Source organism: Octopus bimaculoides, chromosome 1 (assembly GCF_046866305.1).
Source record: "Octopus bimaculoides isolate indiv1 chromosome 1, ASM4686630v1, whole genome shotgun sequence".
NCBI lineage: Eukaryota > Metazoa > Mollusca > Cephalopoda > Octopoda > Octopodidae > Octopus > Octopus bimaculoides.
This window is the reverse complement of record NC_142928.1, coordinates 109,305,099-109,322,598: the sequence shown is the minus strand read 5'-3', so window position 1 is coordinate 109,322,598 and position 17,500 is coordinate 109,305,099. Positions and strand designations below refer to the sequence as shown.

At 33.7% G+C, this 17,500-nt stretch overlaps 2 protein-coding genes across 12 annotated transcripts in view; one reads left to right on the top strand and one right to left on the bottom strand.

The window, feature by feature from the left end:
• Positions 1-17,500, bottom strand: part of LOC106871698 (sodium-dependent neutral amino acid transporter B(0)AT3) — an 89,231-nt gene that overhangs the window by 38,268 nt on the left and 33,463 nt on the right. The window contains exon 1 of one of the 7 annotated variants that reach the window (XM_014918306.3): positions 12,678-13,027. The exons of the other annotated variants lie outside the window; for them this stretch is intronic. Within the exon in view, the coding sequence (XP_014773792.1) occupies positions 12,678-12,697 (20 nt within the window). The 5' untranslated portion in view covers positions 12,698-13,027. Of the gene's footprint in view, positions 1-12,677; positions 13,028-17,500 lie in introns of those variants that run through there. 7 annotated transcript variants of the gene reach the window in all.
• The window catches only part of LOC106883614 (sodium-dependent neutral amino acid transporter B(0)AT3), a 118,581-nt gene continuing 111,065 nt past the window's right edge, over positions 9,985-17,500 (top strand). For 3 of the 5 annotated variants that reach the window (XR_016242785.1, XM_089355957.1, XM_089355965.1), the window contains exon 1: positions 9,986-10,087. The gene's annotated coding sequence lies outside the window, so the exon portion shown is untranslated. Of the gene's footprint in view, positions 10,088-17,500 lie in introns of all 5 variants that reach the window. The other 2 variants (XM_052969179.2, XM_052969184.2) reach the window with 2 other exon arrangements.

The following is a 17,500-nucleotide window of genomic DNA, read 5'->3' as shown; positions in this document are numbered from 1 at the left end:
TAGGTTTTTAAGCATTATGCTGAACAAATGAGACCGATAAGTAAAGTGAATCAAATAGAGAGATAAATAGCGAGGTGAAAATACTGCAAATGGATGAATAATGAAGATATCCGATTACTTGGCAAGGAGTATTTAGCTAAGAACTTTGGTTCCAGATAATTTTAAAATATTTTAATGCTTAGTGAGGCCGTCTAGCAAACGACAGAACATTATGTAGATAAGAAACAATAGGAATGGAAAAGACACTTACAAAATATCATAACACAAACAATCAATTTCTCAAGCGAACTAAATCGCATAACAGAAACCATCCGAACTCTAAAAACAATGCAGCTAATTGACATGAAATTCAAGATAAAATTATACGCAAGAACGATTGCACCAAAGACTACCGGAGCAAAATGCACGGCCTAGTGGTTAGAGCGTTGTATTCACGACCGCAAGATCGTGGTTTCAATTGTTCTTGAGCAAAACACTTCATCTCACGTTGTTCTGCGATCACTCCAACACCTAACGTGCAGTACACTGAGCACCTGTCCAGGTAACGTCAATTTGATGAAGAGACTGAGCTAATGTACAGCACATATATTTCGTCACTATAAAAACAAATCATTTGTGCAAGTCATTTTGCAGAAGCTGGCCACGCATACGTCGCCTTCAACGGCAGAATCCATCAAGTATATATTGGGTCATCCCATAAATTATGCGGTTTTTTATACTTCTTTTATTTTTCAAAATTAATATAAACAAAGTTCTTTTTTAATCTAAAGTATACTCTGCTTCATTTTCTACAATGCTCTTCCATCTATCTGGTAGACTTGCAAGGCCCCTCTTCCAAAATTCACTTATCCGGGCACTTGTCCAGTACTGTTCTGACCTCGTCTACAGAATTCATATTTTTTCCGTCCACATAATTTTAAAGGCTCCGGAATAAATGATAATTTGATGGAGCAATGTCCGGAGAATATGTGGTGGGGCATCGTTTCCAGTTCAAACTGCTCCAGCCTCTGAAATTTCATCCTCTCCGTATGCGGCCAAGCATTATCCTGATGGAAGAATACCTTTCGTCTTGAAACCAAAGATGGTCGTTTTCTTTTTTTTTTTCTAACGCTGACTTGACTGGCTGGTTGAAAGACCAAATCCAAGCTTCTCTGCTAGTTCTTCAACAGTTACGATGAGATTTTGCTCCACCAAGGTTTGCAGAACATCCTCGTCCGTCGAGCCCTACAGATCTTCTAGGATGAGGCTCGTCTTCTAGGCTGCAATTTCCGGCTCGCATTTCTGGAACCACCGTTGACGCTGGCTTACGCTAATTGTCCGATCCCCATATACTGCATTAATATTTCTCGCACTTTCCGTTGTGTTGTTGCCTTTATTGAACTCATAAAGCAAAATATGCCGAATATCTTTTTTGTCACTTCCATTATAGCTTTGAAAAAATAACTGCACTCTTCCAAACTTGCACTAAGAATAAGCACAAAGTAAAATTACTAGGTGTTTTTATAACAAGTTGATGCACGTAGTTTATCCCATCCCTTCTGACTTTTATCTCATACAATTGAAAAAAACTAGATATATACCCAGTATACATATACATATACATACGTAGACCCAAAAAAGGCGGCGAGCTGGCAGAAACGTTAGCACGCCGGGCGAAATGCTTAACGGTATTTCGTCTGCCGCTACGTTCTGAGTTCAAATTCCGCCGAGGTCGACTTTGCCTTTCATCCTTTCGGGGTCGATTAAATAAGTACCAGTTACGCACTGGGGTCGATATAATCTACTTAATCCGTCTGTCTTTCTTTGTTTGTCCCCTCTGTGTGTAGCCCCTTGTGGGTAGTAAAGAAATAATATATAGACCCAATATATATATACATGCATATATATATATGTATGTATATATATATATATATATATATATATATATATATATATATATATATATATATACATACACATATATATACATGCATACATACATACATACATATATATATATATATATATATATATATATATATAGACGGTTTAGATATAGATTCAAGGCTTGAATATGGTACTTATGCGAAGGCACCCGAATATCACATCCCAAAAGGATGGGTGATTAAAATCAAATAATAAGCAACACGGATTTCAAAAGTGATTGCAGTACGCACGTTTCATGCTACTTCAATTTATTTAAGTAATGTGAGCATTACCTTAAATGCAATATGAAGAGCAATCTTCAGCTGCACGAAAAAATGTAGAAAAAAAGATATATTACAAATGTGGCAACATTTGTAATATGTCTTTTTTTCTACATTTTTTCGTGCAGCTGAAGATTGCTCTTCATATTGCATTTAAGGTAATGCTCACATTACTTAAATAAATTGAAGTAGCATGAAACGTGCGTACTGCAATCACTTTTGAAATCCGTGTTGCTTATTATTTGATATATATATATATATATAGAGAGAGAGAGAGAGAGAGAATAATGTAGAATATATATATATATATATATATATGTAGAAATGAGTTGCGACGTCACAGATGCCAAGCTGTATCGACCTTTGCCTTTCCATTGGATAACACTGGTGGCGTGAAGAGGGGAGGCCGGTATGCATGGGCAACTGCTGGTCTTCCATAAACAACCATGCCCGGACTTGTGCCTGGGAGGGTAACTTTCTAGGTGCAATCCCATGGTCTGCCAGGACCGAAGGGGGTCTTAGATGTATATAATGATAATTTATTAAGTAACCGGAAGATGGATTTGGTATTAAGCTTTAATTTATACAACGGTCGTTCCAACCCATCCTTCTACTCTCCTTTATGGGTGGCACTACGTTCAACATGTTGTGTTGCATCCATTTTGCAGTCTAGGACTCATCAGTTACATTCATACATAAAGTTGTGTCTTTGGAGGAAACACAACATGTTGAACGGAGTCCCACCCATAAGGCACAGTAGCAGGATGGGTCGAAACGACCGCTGTACAAAATAAAGATTAATGGCAAATCCATCTTCTCGTTACCTAATAAATTTTCATTACCTCAACTAACACCGCGGAGTTCCTGAAGTAGATCCAATGGAAATATACCCCGACTGCGGATGACACCAGGTAGCCCAAACTGTGCCAGAGCTCTACTCAACACTTCAATACATTAATCAACATATACCCATTAGTCCAAAATATTAAATATATATGCATACATATATATATATATATATATATATATATATATATATATATATATATATATATATATATATATATATATATATATATATATATATATATATATATATATATATATATATATATATATATATATATATATATATATATATATATATATATATATATATATATATATATATATATATATATATATATATATATATATAAATGAAGGCGCATGGCTCAGTCGTTAGAGCGTCGAGCTTACGATCGTGTCTATATATATATATATACGTATTATGTATGTATTATATATGTATGTATGTATGTATACATATATATATATATGTATATATATATATATATATATATATATATATATATATATGTATACATATATATATATATGTATACATATATATGTATACTAGACTATCCGTGACCCGTTGAGTCACCTGGAATCTCTGACTTTCCCAGTAACGGAGTTTTGTTTCATCGGTTTTTTTTTCTTTTCCAGGTTATTTCGCATGCTTTCAACGAATGTGACATCGAAATCACGCGTAAACGTTTAATTTCCCCAGAAAAGGAAAGATTTAGCTGCTATTTTGTGCACGCCCTCCTACCGCGTAACAGGTATTTCGGGTCCTTTATCGCAAATAACATTTACGTGGTAGCAGGGCGTGCTAGGAATAGCAATCAAATCTTTGGAGGTGAGTTACGTTGAATGCACTCGAAAACAAACCTATGGAACAAAAACTATTTCACACTGAGGTTAACAACGCGTCATTTACGAAATATTTACCGTATTTTAAAGTCATTTTCCCTTTGAAATATTTTTTAAATATTCCAAGAAAAATTTTTGCAATGGTATTCACTTGAAAATAATTTAGATAATTTAAAATATTGTCTGTTTAAAGAACGATAAAATATAAATACTTACTGTACAAACAACTAATATTTTTCAAATCACATTCACTTTAAAATATTTCTAAATGATAAAAATATTGTATTTAGCAAAAGTGAAAATAGAAACATTTACTGTAAAAAAAAATCGTATTTTTTCGTTGTCAAGTCACTGTGTCTAATCGAAAGATTAGAGTTTCTTCCCTTTCAGGATTAAGATTATCTTCGGAATATTTTCCCATTATGCACCGTTTTTGGTATTTATACACCCCCAAAACCTCTAATATCTCAAGAACCACTTGTCCGATTTACGCGAAACTTGTTTGATTTCGTTTGTATTAACATTTCAGGGTAAATTTAATTCATAGTATTTTCCTATTCTACGCCACTTTGGCTGGATAACATTGCAAGCAAGCAAGATTCAAGCTGACTTTCAATGTAGTATAGATATGCATGTATGTATGTATGTATGTATGTATGTATGTATGTATATATATATATATATATATATATATATATATATATATATATATATATATATATATATATATATATATATATTGTATATGCAATGAATGAAAAAGAAATACAAAAACAACACGGGAGGGGAACAGTTGAACAAATATGATATTATCCTAACGCTTTGATGGGAAGGGAATGAGTCTTAACGTTTCGGGCGCTAGTCCTTTTGTCAGAAGAATGAGAAATGCATAGGTGGAATGCATAGAGAAAAAAAAAACATGACGTGGGTAAGATCTAGGTGAGTATGCCGCTATTTGTAGAAAGTTAAGACAGGACGAAGGATGTGTGTGGATGCGCAAGTATTAGAGTATATCCGCGTTCGGAGTAGGGCATACGGGGGTGAGGTGTATGTGATCTTTTGGGGAGAGTGTACACATACGAAAGTATGCTTGTGCAGAAGAATAATGAGAAGGTTAGTGTGGACCTTAGTTGTTTGTGCATGTGTGTAATGGTAAAATGTGCATGAGAAAAGTGGGGACGTGAGAGATGTGAGCAATTGCAAGTACGAAACAAGAAAAAAGGCTAGAGGGACGTGAACGGTTTAAAAGATGTGTGTGTCAAAGGTATGAGTTTCGAACGGTTTTACACGTGAGTGTGTGTGTGTACGCGTATATATATATATATATATATATGTGTGTGTGTGTGTGTGTGTGTGTGTGTGTGTGTGTGTGTGTGTCTGTGTGTGTATATACATATATGTATACACACACACACATATATATATATACATAAGAATAGATACATATGTATTTATATATATATTGTGTGAGTGTGTGTGTGTGTGCATTTGTATGTGTATATATATATATATATATATATATATATATATATATATATATATATATATACAGTGTGCGTAAGGTATTTGAGGACATACCTTTTGAGGTCATTGCTGCATTTTTTGCTAACTCTGTATAATCTTTGTTTCAGAAAATAATGCCAGACCCTCAGCTTACTCAAGAAATGAAGAGGCATGCTATTATTGTAGTTATAAAGGCTGAGTATAGCGATTTAGAAATATCTCGATTTTTAAAAATTGCCAGATCTTTCGTCTACAAAGTTTGTAAAGAGCTAGAGACTGAAGATAGAGACGTATCACCAGTATCAAAGCATAAAAAGCATTCTAAGCGCTCTGAAATAATCAGAACACCTACATTTATCCAGCAAGTTCAACAGACTATTGATTACAATCCCAGAAAGTCCATGAGGTCAATTGCAAGAGATCTCCATGTGTCAGAAGAAACAATCAGAAATGTTGTCCACGAAGACATCAAATATGCCTTATATGATGAGGAAAAGTCAATTTGTCAGAAAAAAAAAAACCAAAAGAAAATCACTACATCAGATCAAAAAGGCTCTTAAACAAACTGAAATGACAGATGGTTATGTGCAGACCCTTCTAAAGTTCCTGCAAATGCCATGGTTTTAGGGGTTGTCAGCAATGAAGGACACGTAATGCCTCCTTACTTCTTTCCACAAGGCCTTAGAGTTAACTCTGCCGCCTACATTGAAGTCCTGGAAATAATTACTAAGTCCTGGATAGAATGTGTATGCAATGGAAGGCCATATGTGATTCAGTAAGACTCTTCACTATTAGACATGGCTCTAGTAACACGGGAATGGATGACTGAAAATTTTCATGATCACATAACCCCTAACATTTGGCCTCCTAATTCCCCAGATCTCAATCCATTGGACTATTACACGTGGAGCATTGTTCAGAGAGAGTTCAATGGACACGACCATAACACCAAAGATTCTTTGAAAGCTGCCATAGACAGAGTAATGTCCAAAATGAACCAGAACCACTTGATTCGAGCATGTTGATGATTTAAATCTCATCTAGAAGCAGTTGTTGAAGCTGAAGGTGGCTTTATTAAATAACATTATAGAAAAGAATGCTTATTTTTATCCTCATAACATTTTTTGATAAAGTTATTATCGGTGCAGCTTCCTAAGACTAACCAACAGTAGTATTATTCCCTTCAGGGGATTGTCACATTAAGTTGACAGCAAACAACTACTTCATCGTATCACTACTGCATAAATCTCTCTGAGAGATTTAGAAATGTATTATTTCTAAAGTTATTATCTGTTATTATATATTTGATTTTTTTTTCATAAACATAAACCTGTCCTCAAATATCTTACGCACCCTGAATATATATATATATATATATATATATATATATATATATGTGTGTGTGTGTGTGTGTGTGTGTGTTTGTGTATGCATATATATATATACATATATATATATATATATATATATATATATATATATATATATACACTAACAGAAATACTCGGCGTTACCCGTGTCACATGGAACTGAAGTAGTAGACTTTTCTTTTATATTTTCTCTAATGAACAGGGATATTTATGATTCGAATTTCATCCAAATTGGAGATTAAGAATTTTAATAAGGGTTCTTTCTCTCTTTACACACCCTAACAAAAATTCTAATCATGACATATGCCTAGATTCCAAAATCCAAATCTTGCAAAAACAATTCAAAGGTTTTTGTTCCTGAAAAATGGAGCACATGGAGCATATGGAGCTCTAAAATGCGAAAGTTAAGGCCCCTATTAGGGAGGTCTTAAACTTAACCAGAGAAATTGAATTGTTGGGACTCTTTTTTAACTTGTGTCTCATATCCATTGTTCAAATTTCTTTAAAATCAGAAATATATGAATGTTCACTGGGTTTGTAAAAGAGAGCAAAGCTAGAGGAAACCAAAAGACGAATAATCAGAATAAGCTGTCAGCCACCCCACCCTAGTCGTTACTACTCCCCAATGTAGGATTACTCACCATACAGGTGAGTAATCCTGGAGGGGTGTGGCCCAACTCAAATAAACATTAACAACTGTGTGATGTGAAGGCTAATTGGAAATGAAAGTGTCACCTCTAGAGTTTGCCAATGATCACCATGCTGATAGGTAACTGAACAGAATAAATTTGCAATCTATAAATCTCTTTGAATTACCAATCACTTATCTGGAAAGGCTTTAAAATCAATGTTACCATCTGGGCACTATCTCTGACCCAGTGATAATAAAAAGACTCAAAGGAGGTCTGCAACCAAATAACTTGACTCAAAATAACACTTTGCAACTAAATCAGTGGAGGCAAAGATGCCTCTCCTTTACTCAACAATTCATGCACCACATTGCAGAAATCACAGTCTAAGTATACTCTTACACCGTTGTACAATTGAATTACAAATAACACTCATCTTGTATCCTCGGGTGACTCTACAGCTTCCTAGACTACAATTGTATTCTTCTTAGCTTAGGAAAAATGACTAAATTGTGGGGGTTAAGGGGCCTTACTAACCCCCTAAGAGGTTGAAATTTTAAGAATATTACTTCATTTTTGTCTAATATCTATAGTTAAAATTTCATCAGCAGCAAAAATGTATGAATTTTCATGGGGGTTATGACCTGATTTATGCCCCATCACTTTCAAACATTTACTGCATTACATCCGCCCTTATGCATAGAATATAATTTCCAAATTTCATAACGATCCATTCAGTACTTTTGACTTTGTTTTGGATTATAGAAAATGACTAAAATTTAGGAGTTAAGGCCCCCATTAGGGGGTCATAGAATCCTCATGAGAGGCGGAAACTTTGGGAATACTTTTTGATTTGTGTCAATTACCTATGGTTGAAATTTCATCAACATCGAAAATTCATGAATTTTCATGGCGGGGTTCTACTCCCTATAGCTTCACTCAAATTCAAACCAAATATATTGCATTATTACCGCCCTTGTGCATTGAATCTAAGTTCCAAATATCATAAGGGTCTATTCAGTAATTTTGGTCCATGAAAAATGGCTAAAATTTGGGGGTTAAGCCCCCATTAGGGGGGTTTAGAATCATACAAAGAAATGGAAATGTTGGGTGTCTTTTTTTATTTATTTCTAATACCTATGGTTCAAATTTCGTCAAAATCTGAAGCGTATGAATTTTCACGGGGAGTTCTGACTCCCCGCCCCCTCTTTATGCCCTCTCAAAATTGTATGAAACACACAACATTACCCTTCTCCCTAGGCTTAGATTTTGTATTCCGAATTTCATTAGGATCGGTGCAGTAGTTTTCGAGTCTATAAGTAACAAACGAACACCCGAACACACAGACATTGACTATTTATAATATATATATATATATATATATACACGCACTCACACATATTATATACATAAATATATAAGTATATATACATACAGATATATTCTTTCACTTTTGTTTGTCATTTAACTGCGGCCATTCTGGAGCACCGCCTTGAAGGGTTTTAGTCGAACAAATAGATCCCAGGACTTTTTTAAAGCCTAGTGCTTATTCTATCGGTCTCTTTCGCCGAACCACTAAGTTATGGGCACGTAACCACACCAACAACGGTTATAAAGCTGTGATGGGGACAAAAACAGACACAAAGGCATACACTTATAGATATATACACTACATTATATAGGAAAAATGGATTCTCGGAGAAGATCCTGTACAGTCAAGTTAATTCCAACAATAATTGACCACCTAGAACTAGGACTAGGAAAGTTTTGTGGTTTAACCCCGCATTTAATATTGCCGTAAAAACTAATATAGATAGGAAATTATTTAAATTAGTTTCTAAACATTTTTAATCTAACCATAAGTTCTGTAGAATATTTAATAGGAGAATACTGAAGGTTAGCTATTCTTGTTGCAAAAACTTCGCCTCTCAGAAAAGTTCTTCCTCCTGTTCCAGGATAAACATGCTTTGAACCAGAGAAACGAGCTCATAAATTCCTACAGGCACGCCGCGAGGTTTAAAATGTCAACCGATAAAATACCGTATGGGTAAAATGTTTTGACTTTCGGAAAATTTTGACTGTCGCATTTGTATTTGACTTTACATGGTATAGTTATTTTTGCATTACAATGCTAGTGCATATTTCGACTTAAGAAAATCTTTGACTGTTTTACAAATTATCCGAACTCCTTATTCTATATATATATATATATATATATATATATATATATATATATATATATATACATTTACGACAGGCTTCTTTCGGTTTCCATCTACCAAATCCACTCACAATGCTATAGTTGAAGATACTTGCCCAAGGTGCCACACAGTGGAACTGAACCCGGAACCATGTGGTTGAGAAGCAAGCTTTTCCCCCACGCAGCCACACCTGCGACTATATATATACAAATGTATTTATATATAGGTGTGTGTCTGTATGTATATATATATATATATATATATGCACATATATATAAATATACATTTATATAGATATACATTGACATACATGCGTATAAACATACATATAAACAAACACATATAAAACAATCGATTACCACCAAACATATAAAGTTTTGTCACTGCGCATGTTAACCTAGCGTTACTATGGTTACACAGTATTAACATATCAGAACTGCAGAATACCGAGTTCGGATTAATTATAGGAAATGACGATGAGATGAATTAAAAGGCAATGTAAGGTAAAATATATCCATGTATGTATGTATGTATGTATGTATGTATGTATTTATGTATGTATGTATGTATGTATGTATGTATGTATGGATGGATGTATGTATGCATGTATGTATGTATGTATGTATGTATGTATGAATGAATGCATGCATGTATGTATGCATGCATGCATATATATATTATGTATGTATGCATGTATATATCTCTGTATCTATTTACATATATGTATGAGTGTATATATACATGTATATACATATACATGTGTGTGTTGTGTATGTGTGTGCATGTGTGTGTGTGTGTGTGTGTGTGTGTGTGTGTGTGTGTGTGTGTGTGCGCCTGATATCTCATGTATTTTCCATATATATATATATATATATATATATATATATATTATATGCTACAATGATTTTTGATTAATCGGTAAAATTTAACTAAACAAAAGTAATCCTTTCTATTTTTTTCCATTTGACGCGCACCTTTAGCTTTCACTATAAATCGATCTAATGATTACTGGGTTGAAAAACATCTGAAGTCAACTGCAATGAGTCACATTGGTACGTAGGTTACTGACATTCGGAAGCCATAAAAATGCGGAGTTGGTCCAAGCAGTAAAATATAGAAAAGTTTACAGTAAATCCGCCTGTGTAGTGTTTAGACCAAATTAATAGAAAGAGATTCTAACGTAAACAGAAACTTTAACCCACATACACAAGGTACATGCATATATATTCATATACGATCTTTCTGAAGGTTTTTTTTTATAAATCCTTATTGTTTCAACGTTTAGGCAACAAGCATTATAAGGTATATTCACAGCGTTTTACATACAACTATATGTATAGCAAAAAGCAAAACCACTTTGTTACGTAACACCTCTTCGATATCTGATGTTTATTTTATATAAATAAAATATACTCTTCTGAAATCCATGTATGTACACATAAATCATATACCTACAATTATAAACAAAGGAATACATATACACGCAGATTTTAAAACTATATACAGCTTGTTTCATTTTCAATTTTGGAGTCATTTTAGTTGAAAATTAATTTTTATTTTATTCACATTTTATTCCCTTCTCAATTATCACTTTAGTTGCATTTGGAGTCAAAATTATAAAATGAGAAAGAAAAATCATCTGCTTCATTTCATAGATAGATGGGTGGATAGATAGATAGATAGATAGATAGATAGATAGATAGATAGATAGATAGATAGATAGATAGATAGATAGATAGATAGATAGATAGACTGACTGACTGACAGAATTAGAGACATACATACATGCACACACACATACATTACATACATACATACATACACGCACACAAACACGCACACGCATTCACACAAACATACATACACACATACATACATACATACATACATACACACACACATACATACATACATACATACATACATACATACATACATACATACATGCGTGTGTGTGTATTTCTACAAGGAAGACTATAAAGGAACACTGGTAATCAATATTATCACCAAATGGAGGCACATCGAGTGTAAAAAAATTAGAAGAGAATAGAAACGCGACGCTGATAACTTAAGGCACTGTTGTTAGCCAAAGGAAAGAAAAGATCGTTGTTTAATCATGCAAACCAGTTTTATTAAAGCAACTGACTCCAGTCGGTAGATGGCGATCGTTGACGCCTGTTACATTGAAAATTAGAATTATATGAGTTTGGATATGTGATTCTGCTAATAAGAGTTTTAAAATCGATTTCCACTGATATCATATTTTCCTTTCATTATTTTGAGCTTAATAAAATAAGTACTATGAATATACCAGAGTCAAATCCTTTGACTATACTAATCAAATGAGTGTATATGAAGCACATAATCCTACAGCCTGTTGCTGATTGATAATTAAAATTTGATCGATGTGTTGATATGAATGTAACAAAAGATCTCATTCGCTCTGTGATAAACAGTGTGGATTTTAAATGTTACTTTTGCTTTATAATAATCAAATCACCGTCTGAGTAAAAAGCTATAAGTTCGGAAAAGTTACTGAACTAGAAAATAATCCTTTTAAAACAAGATATTTATTACTTGTCATGCAACTCCATAAGCTTCAAAAGTTAATATTACCCTCCTTCAAATACTTTTTGACAAATATTTACATAGCAAAGCCGTAAAATACTAAAATGACTCCATTTCTCAACTTCGTGTTATTGATTGTGACAGAGATAAGAGGATAGTATAATACCGATGTTACTATTTAATATACTTTCTTGTCGTCGTAGTCGTCGTCATCATCGTCATATGCATCAATATAGTCGTCGTTGACGAAATCGTTGACAGCGGCATCAGCCTTAATTCTACTTTCTTTTCTTCAACATTGTCATCCAGATTGTATACGGTCATTTTTTTTTTTTTTTTTTTTTTTTGTTACATCAATCTCAACACAAAATGTATTATGCTACTATTTTCACAGGAAATATCCAAAATTTTCTCACGCACTAAAAGTATGTCACTGCTTTTTTTTTTTTTTTTTGCTTTTAAAACCACTTATATTCTTTATATTGAAATTTGGAAGTTTCAAGTAACGGCAAAATATAATCCTACCTTACTAAACATAGTTTCATGAATCAATCATCTTCGAAATATGGCGATTTATAATTATTTTAAGTTTTACTCAGCATATTGACAAAACACCGATTCATAATTGAAAATTGTAGACATGTTTCAGAGGATCACATTTTCGTCGTCGTTGTGAAATGTTCTGGATTAAATCTTCGTTCCGAAAGTACTGGCACACCTAGTTCTTCCTGTACAATCACTGCTATATATTATAAGACCAAGAAATGAAATAGTTTAGCAAGGTTTAGAAAAGATGTTATCTACATTAGCCATAACAGCTCAAAAGAAGAGCAAGCTCAGGTAGAATATTTCCAGAAAACATAACCATGACTTCAATGCATTTGATCAGAGTCGACTTAGGACTAAGCAGTAACATTAACTGAAACTCGTGTAAAAATATATTGACGAATTATACAATGACTTAAATTTAGGTACGGAAATGTTTCCTGCTGTTGACATCTCATGGAGTATTTATAAATGTATCATATGGTAGTTATAAAAATCCTCCAACTAACTGTCGTACGATTTTTAATCCTTAGATCAAAATGCATATTTATGGTTTTGATCTAGTATTTACAATTTTTAAGAATTTTTATATAGAATCATTTCAAAATCATGTTTGTCTTTATAAAGATTATTATCAATAACTATGATTTGATACATGATTTATAAAATGCTGTGTTCGTAGCGTAACTGATTTTGAATTACCACTAGCCTTAAAGCAACCATTTCTATATATATAAAATTGGCTATTTGTTTGTCTGTTTGTCTCTTATGTACTTGAAAAGCAGTTGATTAATTATTTTCAAAGTTGGTATGTGAGTTCCTTAGACTCAGGATTAGATTTTCACAAACTTAGGTTTTATTCATGGACCTTGGGAGGGGAGGGGGCATATTTTTGTGTCCATGAATAAAATTGAAAAATTCGTGAAACCTGAATTCCTCCATAAGTCTAATGATTATCTGAAAAGGAACTTGGGTCCTGTCTTTGGACAGTGGTGGAGTACCGTTTTGGCCTCATGAATAAAATTAAAAACATTACGGGAAAACGTGAATTCTTCCATAAGTTTAATGATTATGTGAAAAAGGGTTTATGGTCAAGTTCCTGAGACTTGGAGACGTAGGACAAATGTGGTCCAATAATTTACATTTTGGAAAAAACGAAAAATTTGGGCTTCTCCATTTTCAGAGGTAGAGTTGAAAATGAGTACTTACTCCATTCCATACCTTTTATTTTTTTATCTTTTACTTGTTTCATTCATTAGACTGCAGCCATGCTGGGGCACCGCCTTCAAAAATCATTTAGTCGAATGAATCGACCCCAGTACTTATTTCTTTTTTAAACCTGGTACTTATATCGATTTATTTTGCCGAAACGCTAAGTTACGGGGGTATAAACACATCAACAGCAGTTGTCAAGCTCTGGTGAAGGAGCAAACATAGACACAAAGACGCGCGTGTGCACGCAGGCACACACACACACACACACACACACACACACACACACACACACACGTGTGATCTCACAGAATTTGTTGTTAGGCCAGTAATGTTAGAATCACTAATCACAATAAGTATTGAAAAAATACATCAAATTAAGAATGAAATTTCGCTCTTTTTTTTTAACCAAGGTAACGCTGCTACTTCTAAAATATAACTTTACAGACATATAGAATTATGACTTGATGCAAGATCTGAACTTGCATAACTCAATATTCTGCATTTAGTAAAAATCGATGAATGATTGATACGTGATTCTGTTAGCAGGAATGATGTGGTCTGATCCCAGACATTACTTCATAATTAACTACTTAATCCACAATTAACTACTTAATCCACACAATATATTTTTCTTTACCCGAAATGAGTGAATGATTTTCATGTGGCCATTAGAGACGTAAATAGCTCTATTTTTAATTGAAACAATAGAGCCAACTAGTTTCTTCGACATGCTAGAACACGTTTTACATGTGAAGTCTCATTGGTGGTTGTAAGAAGCATCAATGTATTTATCAGAATCACAAGTGGACACTAATGGGAAGAACTGAACTCAGCATTTCTGTTATCAATTATTCGATGCTCATATGGCTTCTAATAATTTTGTCGGCTTCTTTTTTGCAGTTATATAGACTGGAAAATTTGACTGTTACGGGGATTTTTTCTGACATGAGCAGCAGGGTTAGATTAACTATTAGACACAGTAAGCATGTACCTAGGAACTGTCAGAGTTCTTTTTTTCCAATGTCGAATCTACTAATATGCAATTGATACAATTTTATGAACAAAAAAGTGCTTAAAATTTGCATTATTTTTCCTATTGTCCAAATTTTAAGCTTACAATTTGCTGATAATGCTTATACTGCTATTTAGTGATAAATAAATAAAATTTTAGAAACAAAGCAGGTTATATTTAATACATAATTTTCAAAACATCTGGCACAGTGGGGCGTACAGAATAACAGGAAAACACACATGATAGACGCGGACAAGCTCAAACCCCTCGCCAGTTATCCACCAAGTATCACCAAAATTTTGACGAAGGATTTGAGCTTGTCCGCATCTATTACGCGACTGTTTTCCTGTTATTCCGTACGTTCTTCAGTGTCAGATTTTCTATTAATTATTTAATGCCTCGCACACTTATTATTTTTCTCTCCAGTGGTTTATATTCAATTTAGTTGAATCTGCCCTGTTGGATTATCGGGATGAAAACTAAATTTTTAATTTATTAGTTAACATTTAGTATTTATGATTTCTTAATGTCTTGTCAGAGAATGGAAGCGTTGAGGTGCACTATTATTGGTCTGTGCTTAAGGCATTAATTGGTCTTAATCCGGACCTGTTTGGTTCAATGCCAAGGCAGGTAAGCAGGCATTCAACCGAATCAGTCAGCATTTTTTTCTAGTTTCAGCTCAAGGGTTGTAGCCAAGCTGGAGCACCGGCAATTAATGTGGCAACAGATTCATTAATCCTCCTTTAGTAGCTGGAATTTGGTAAATAAAGGAATATGACTGCTACCGTCATTCCCGCTTCCTGCCGTGAAGTTGGCTCCTCTAGGATTCTTGACAGTAGAAGATTCAGTTTAGTTTTGACATCTACATCCACACCATGATGGTCGCTCAGCTCTTTCGGGAGGATATTGAAGAGTTGTGGGCCCTTGAATCCTATGTTCTTACAGTACTTGGTCCTGTATTTTGACGCAGGAAAAAGATTTTAGGCACTATAAAATGGCGTTCTGTTCTGGTATTTGTATAACTTTCAACGCCACGGTATGGGACAAGTCCTCCTTCCAGAATCGTCCAGATGTATATTACAACATATTTTTCCCGCCTTTGTTCCAGGAGTAAAGTCTTAACTTCTTGAGTCTTTTCCAATTGGTAATTTACTGTATTGAGACTAGCTTCGTTGGACTGCATCGAATTCTGCTATAATTTCACACAGCTACTTGTATATCATTAATACATAAGTGGCATATTCAGTATACCTATTTCAGAATACATAATTATGCATATTACATAATTATTCAATATATATAATTATGAATTTTAAGATTGGAGCACTTTTTTCTTAATAAGGGTATTTTTTCGACTACATACTTAAAGATGTTTATTTCTAGCTTCAAAAAACATGTCCACTAGAATTTTTACTGAGTATAATATTGAAAACAGACAGGTGTGTGCTTTAATGTCATCCCATAAGAGAAAGGGAAATGAATAGCAATTGTAAATGTGCCAAAGTTTTGTTACTTCTATGTTTGTAGTTGATTGAGATATTGTTGCATGAATCAGACAAAACTTTGATATCTAGGATCTGACGCAGGTATTTCAGTGTCAAAAATCCTTCTATTCTGTATGAGCTTTGTTCATGAAATATGAGCTGATTAATGCAAATATAGGTACGCTCGCCATTTGTAATATATCTGGTGTATAGATGGGAGAACTGTAATTTTCCATGGTATCAATCTACGTAGAAGAAAGGGGAGGTTCGTAACGACATCGTATTTAGTTCTCTTTATAACATTACTGGTAATAACAGACGCCATATGAAGTACTCTTGTTACTGTTTTTGTGATTGTGGTAGTGATGATGTTGACAGAGGATCTGCCGTTGTGATTGTGTCAATATTTTAATGAGAACTAATATTTGGAACAGAATAATGAACTAAATCATAACCAACGCCCTCTATATTATTTCAACTTCATAAAGGATCCCATCGTTAGCACCAGCATCCCAGCCATGCCCTTCACTACTGTACCACCTTGCTACTAATACTACCAAAACGATTATTTAACTAGTCAATGCGAGCAATAATCGTAAATTATTTCTATTTCCTCAGTAGCTACAATTTTCCTTCGTTTTTAATGGACTGCTTTCTGGGACAGGGAGATTAGTATAATCAGAATTTTTAATTTGTGGTTGTGTAGAAGAGATGATTATTTAAGCAATATTTTGCATGCATAGCAATTTTATAAAGCAATTACTAAATACAAATCTGTTACTGAGACCACTTAATCCAAAATCTTCTAATAAAACTCTTAAATTACATGATTGTAACCTTATCAAATATTTTTAATAATATCTTAATTATTCTATTAATTGTTTTTACTGGAAGCCTAAAGCTGAAAGAACATTCAAAACTTTTCATATTCATTCTCTTACAAAATGGAAGTTGTAATTTGGCGAGTTGGTAGGCTACCTTATAGACATCATGAGATAATTACAGTTCACCGTGTTAAACTGTAGGAACACTACACACATGACAGATAATGTCATTATGTGTTGATCTGAATTCAACTCTTTTTTATAGTG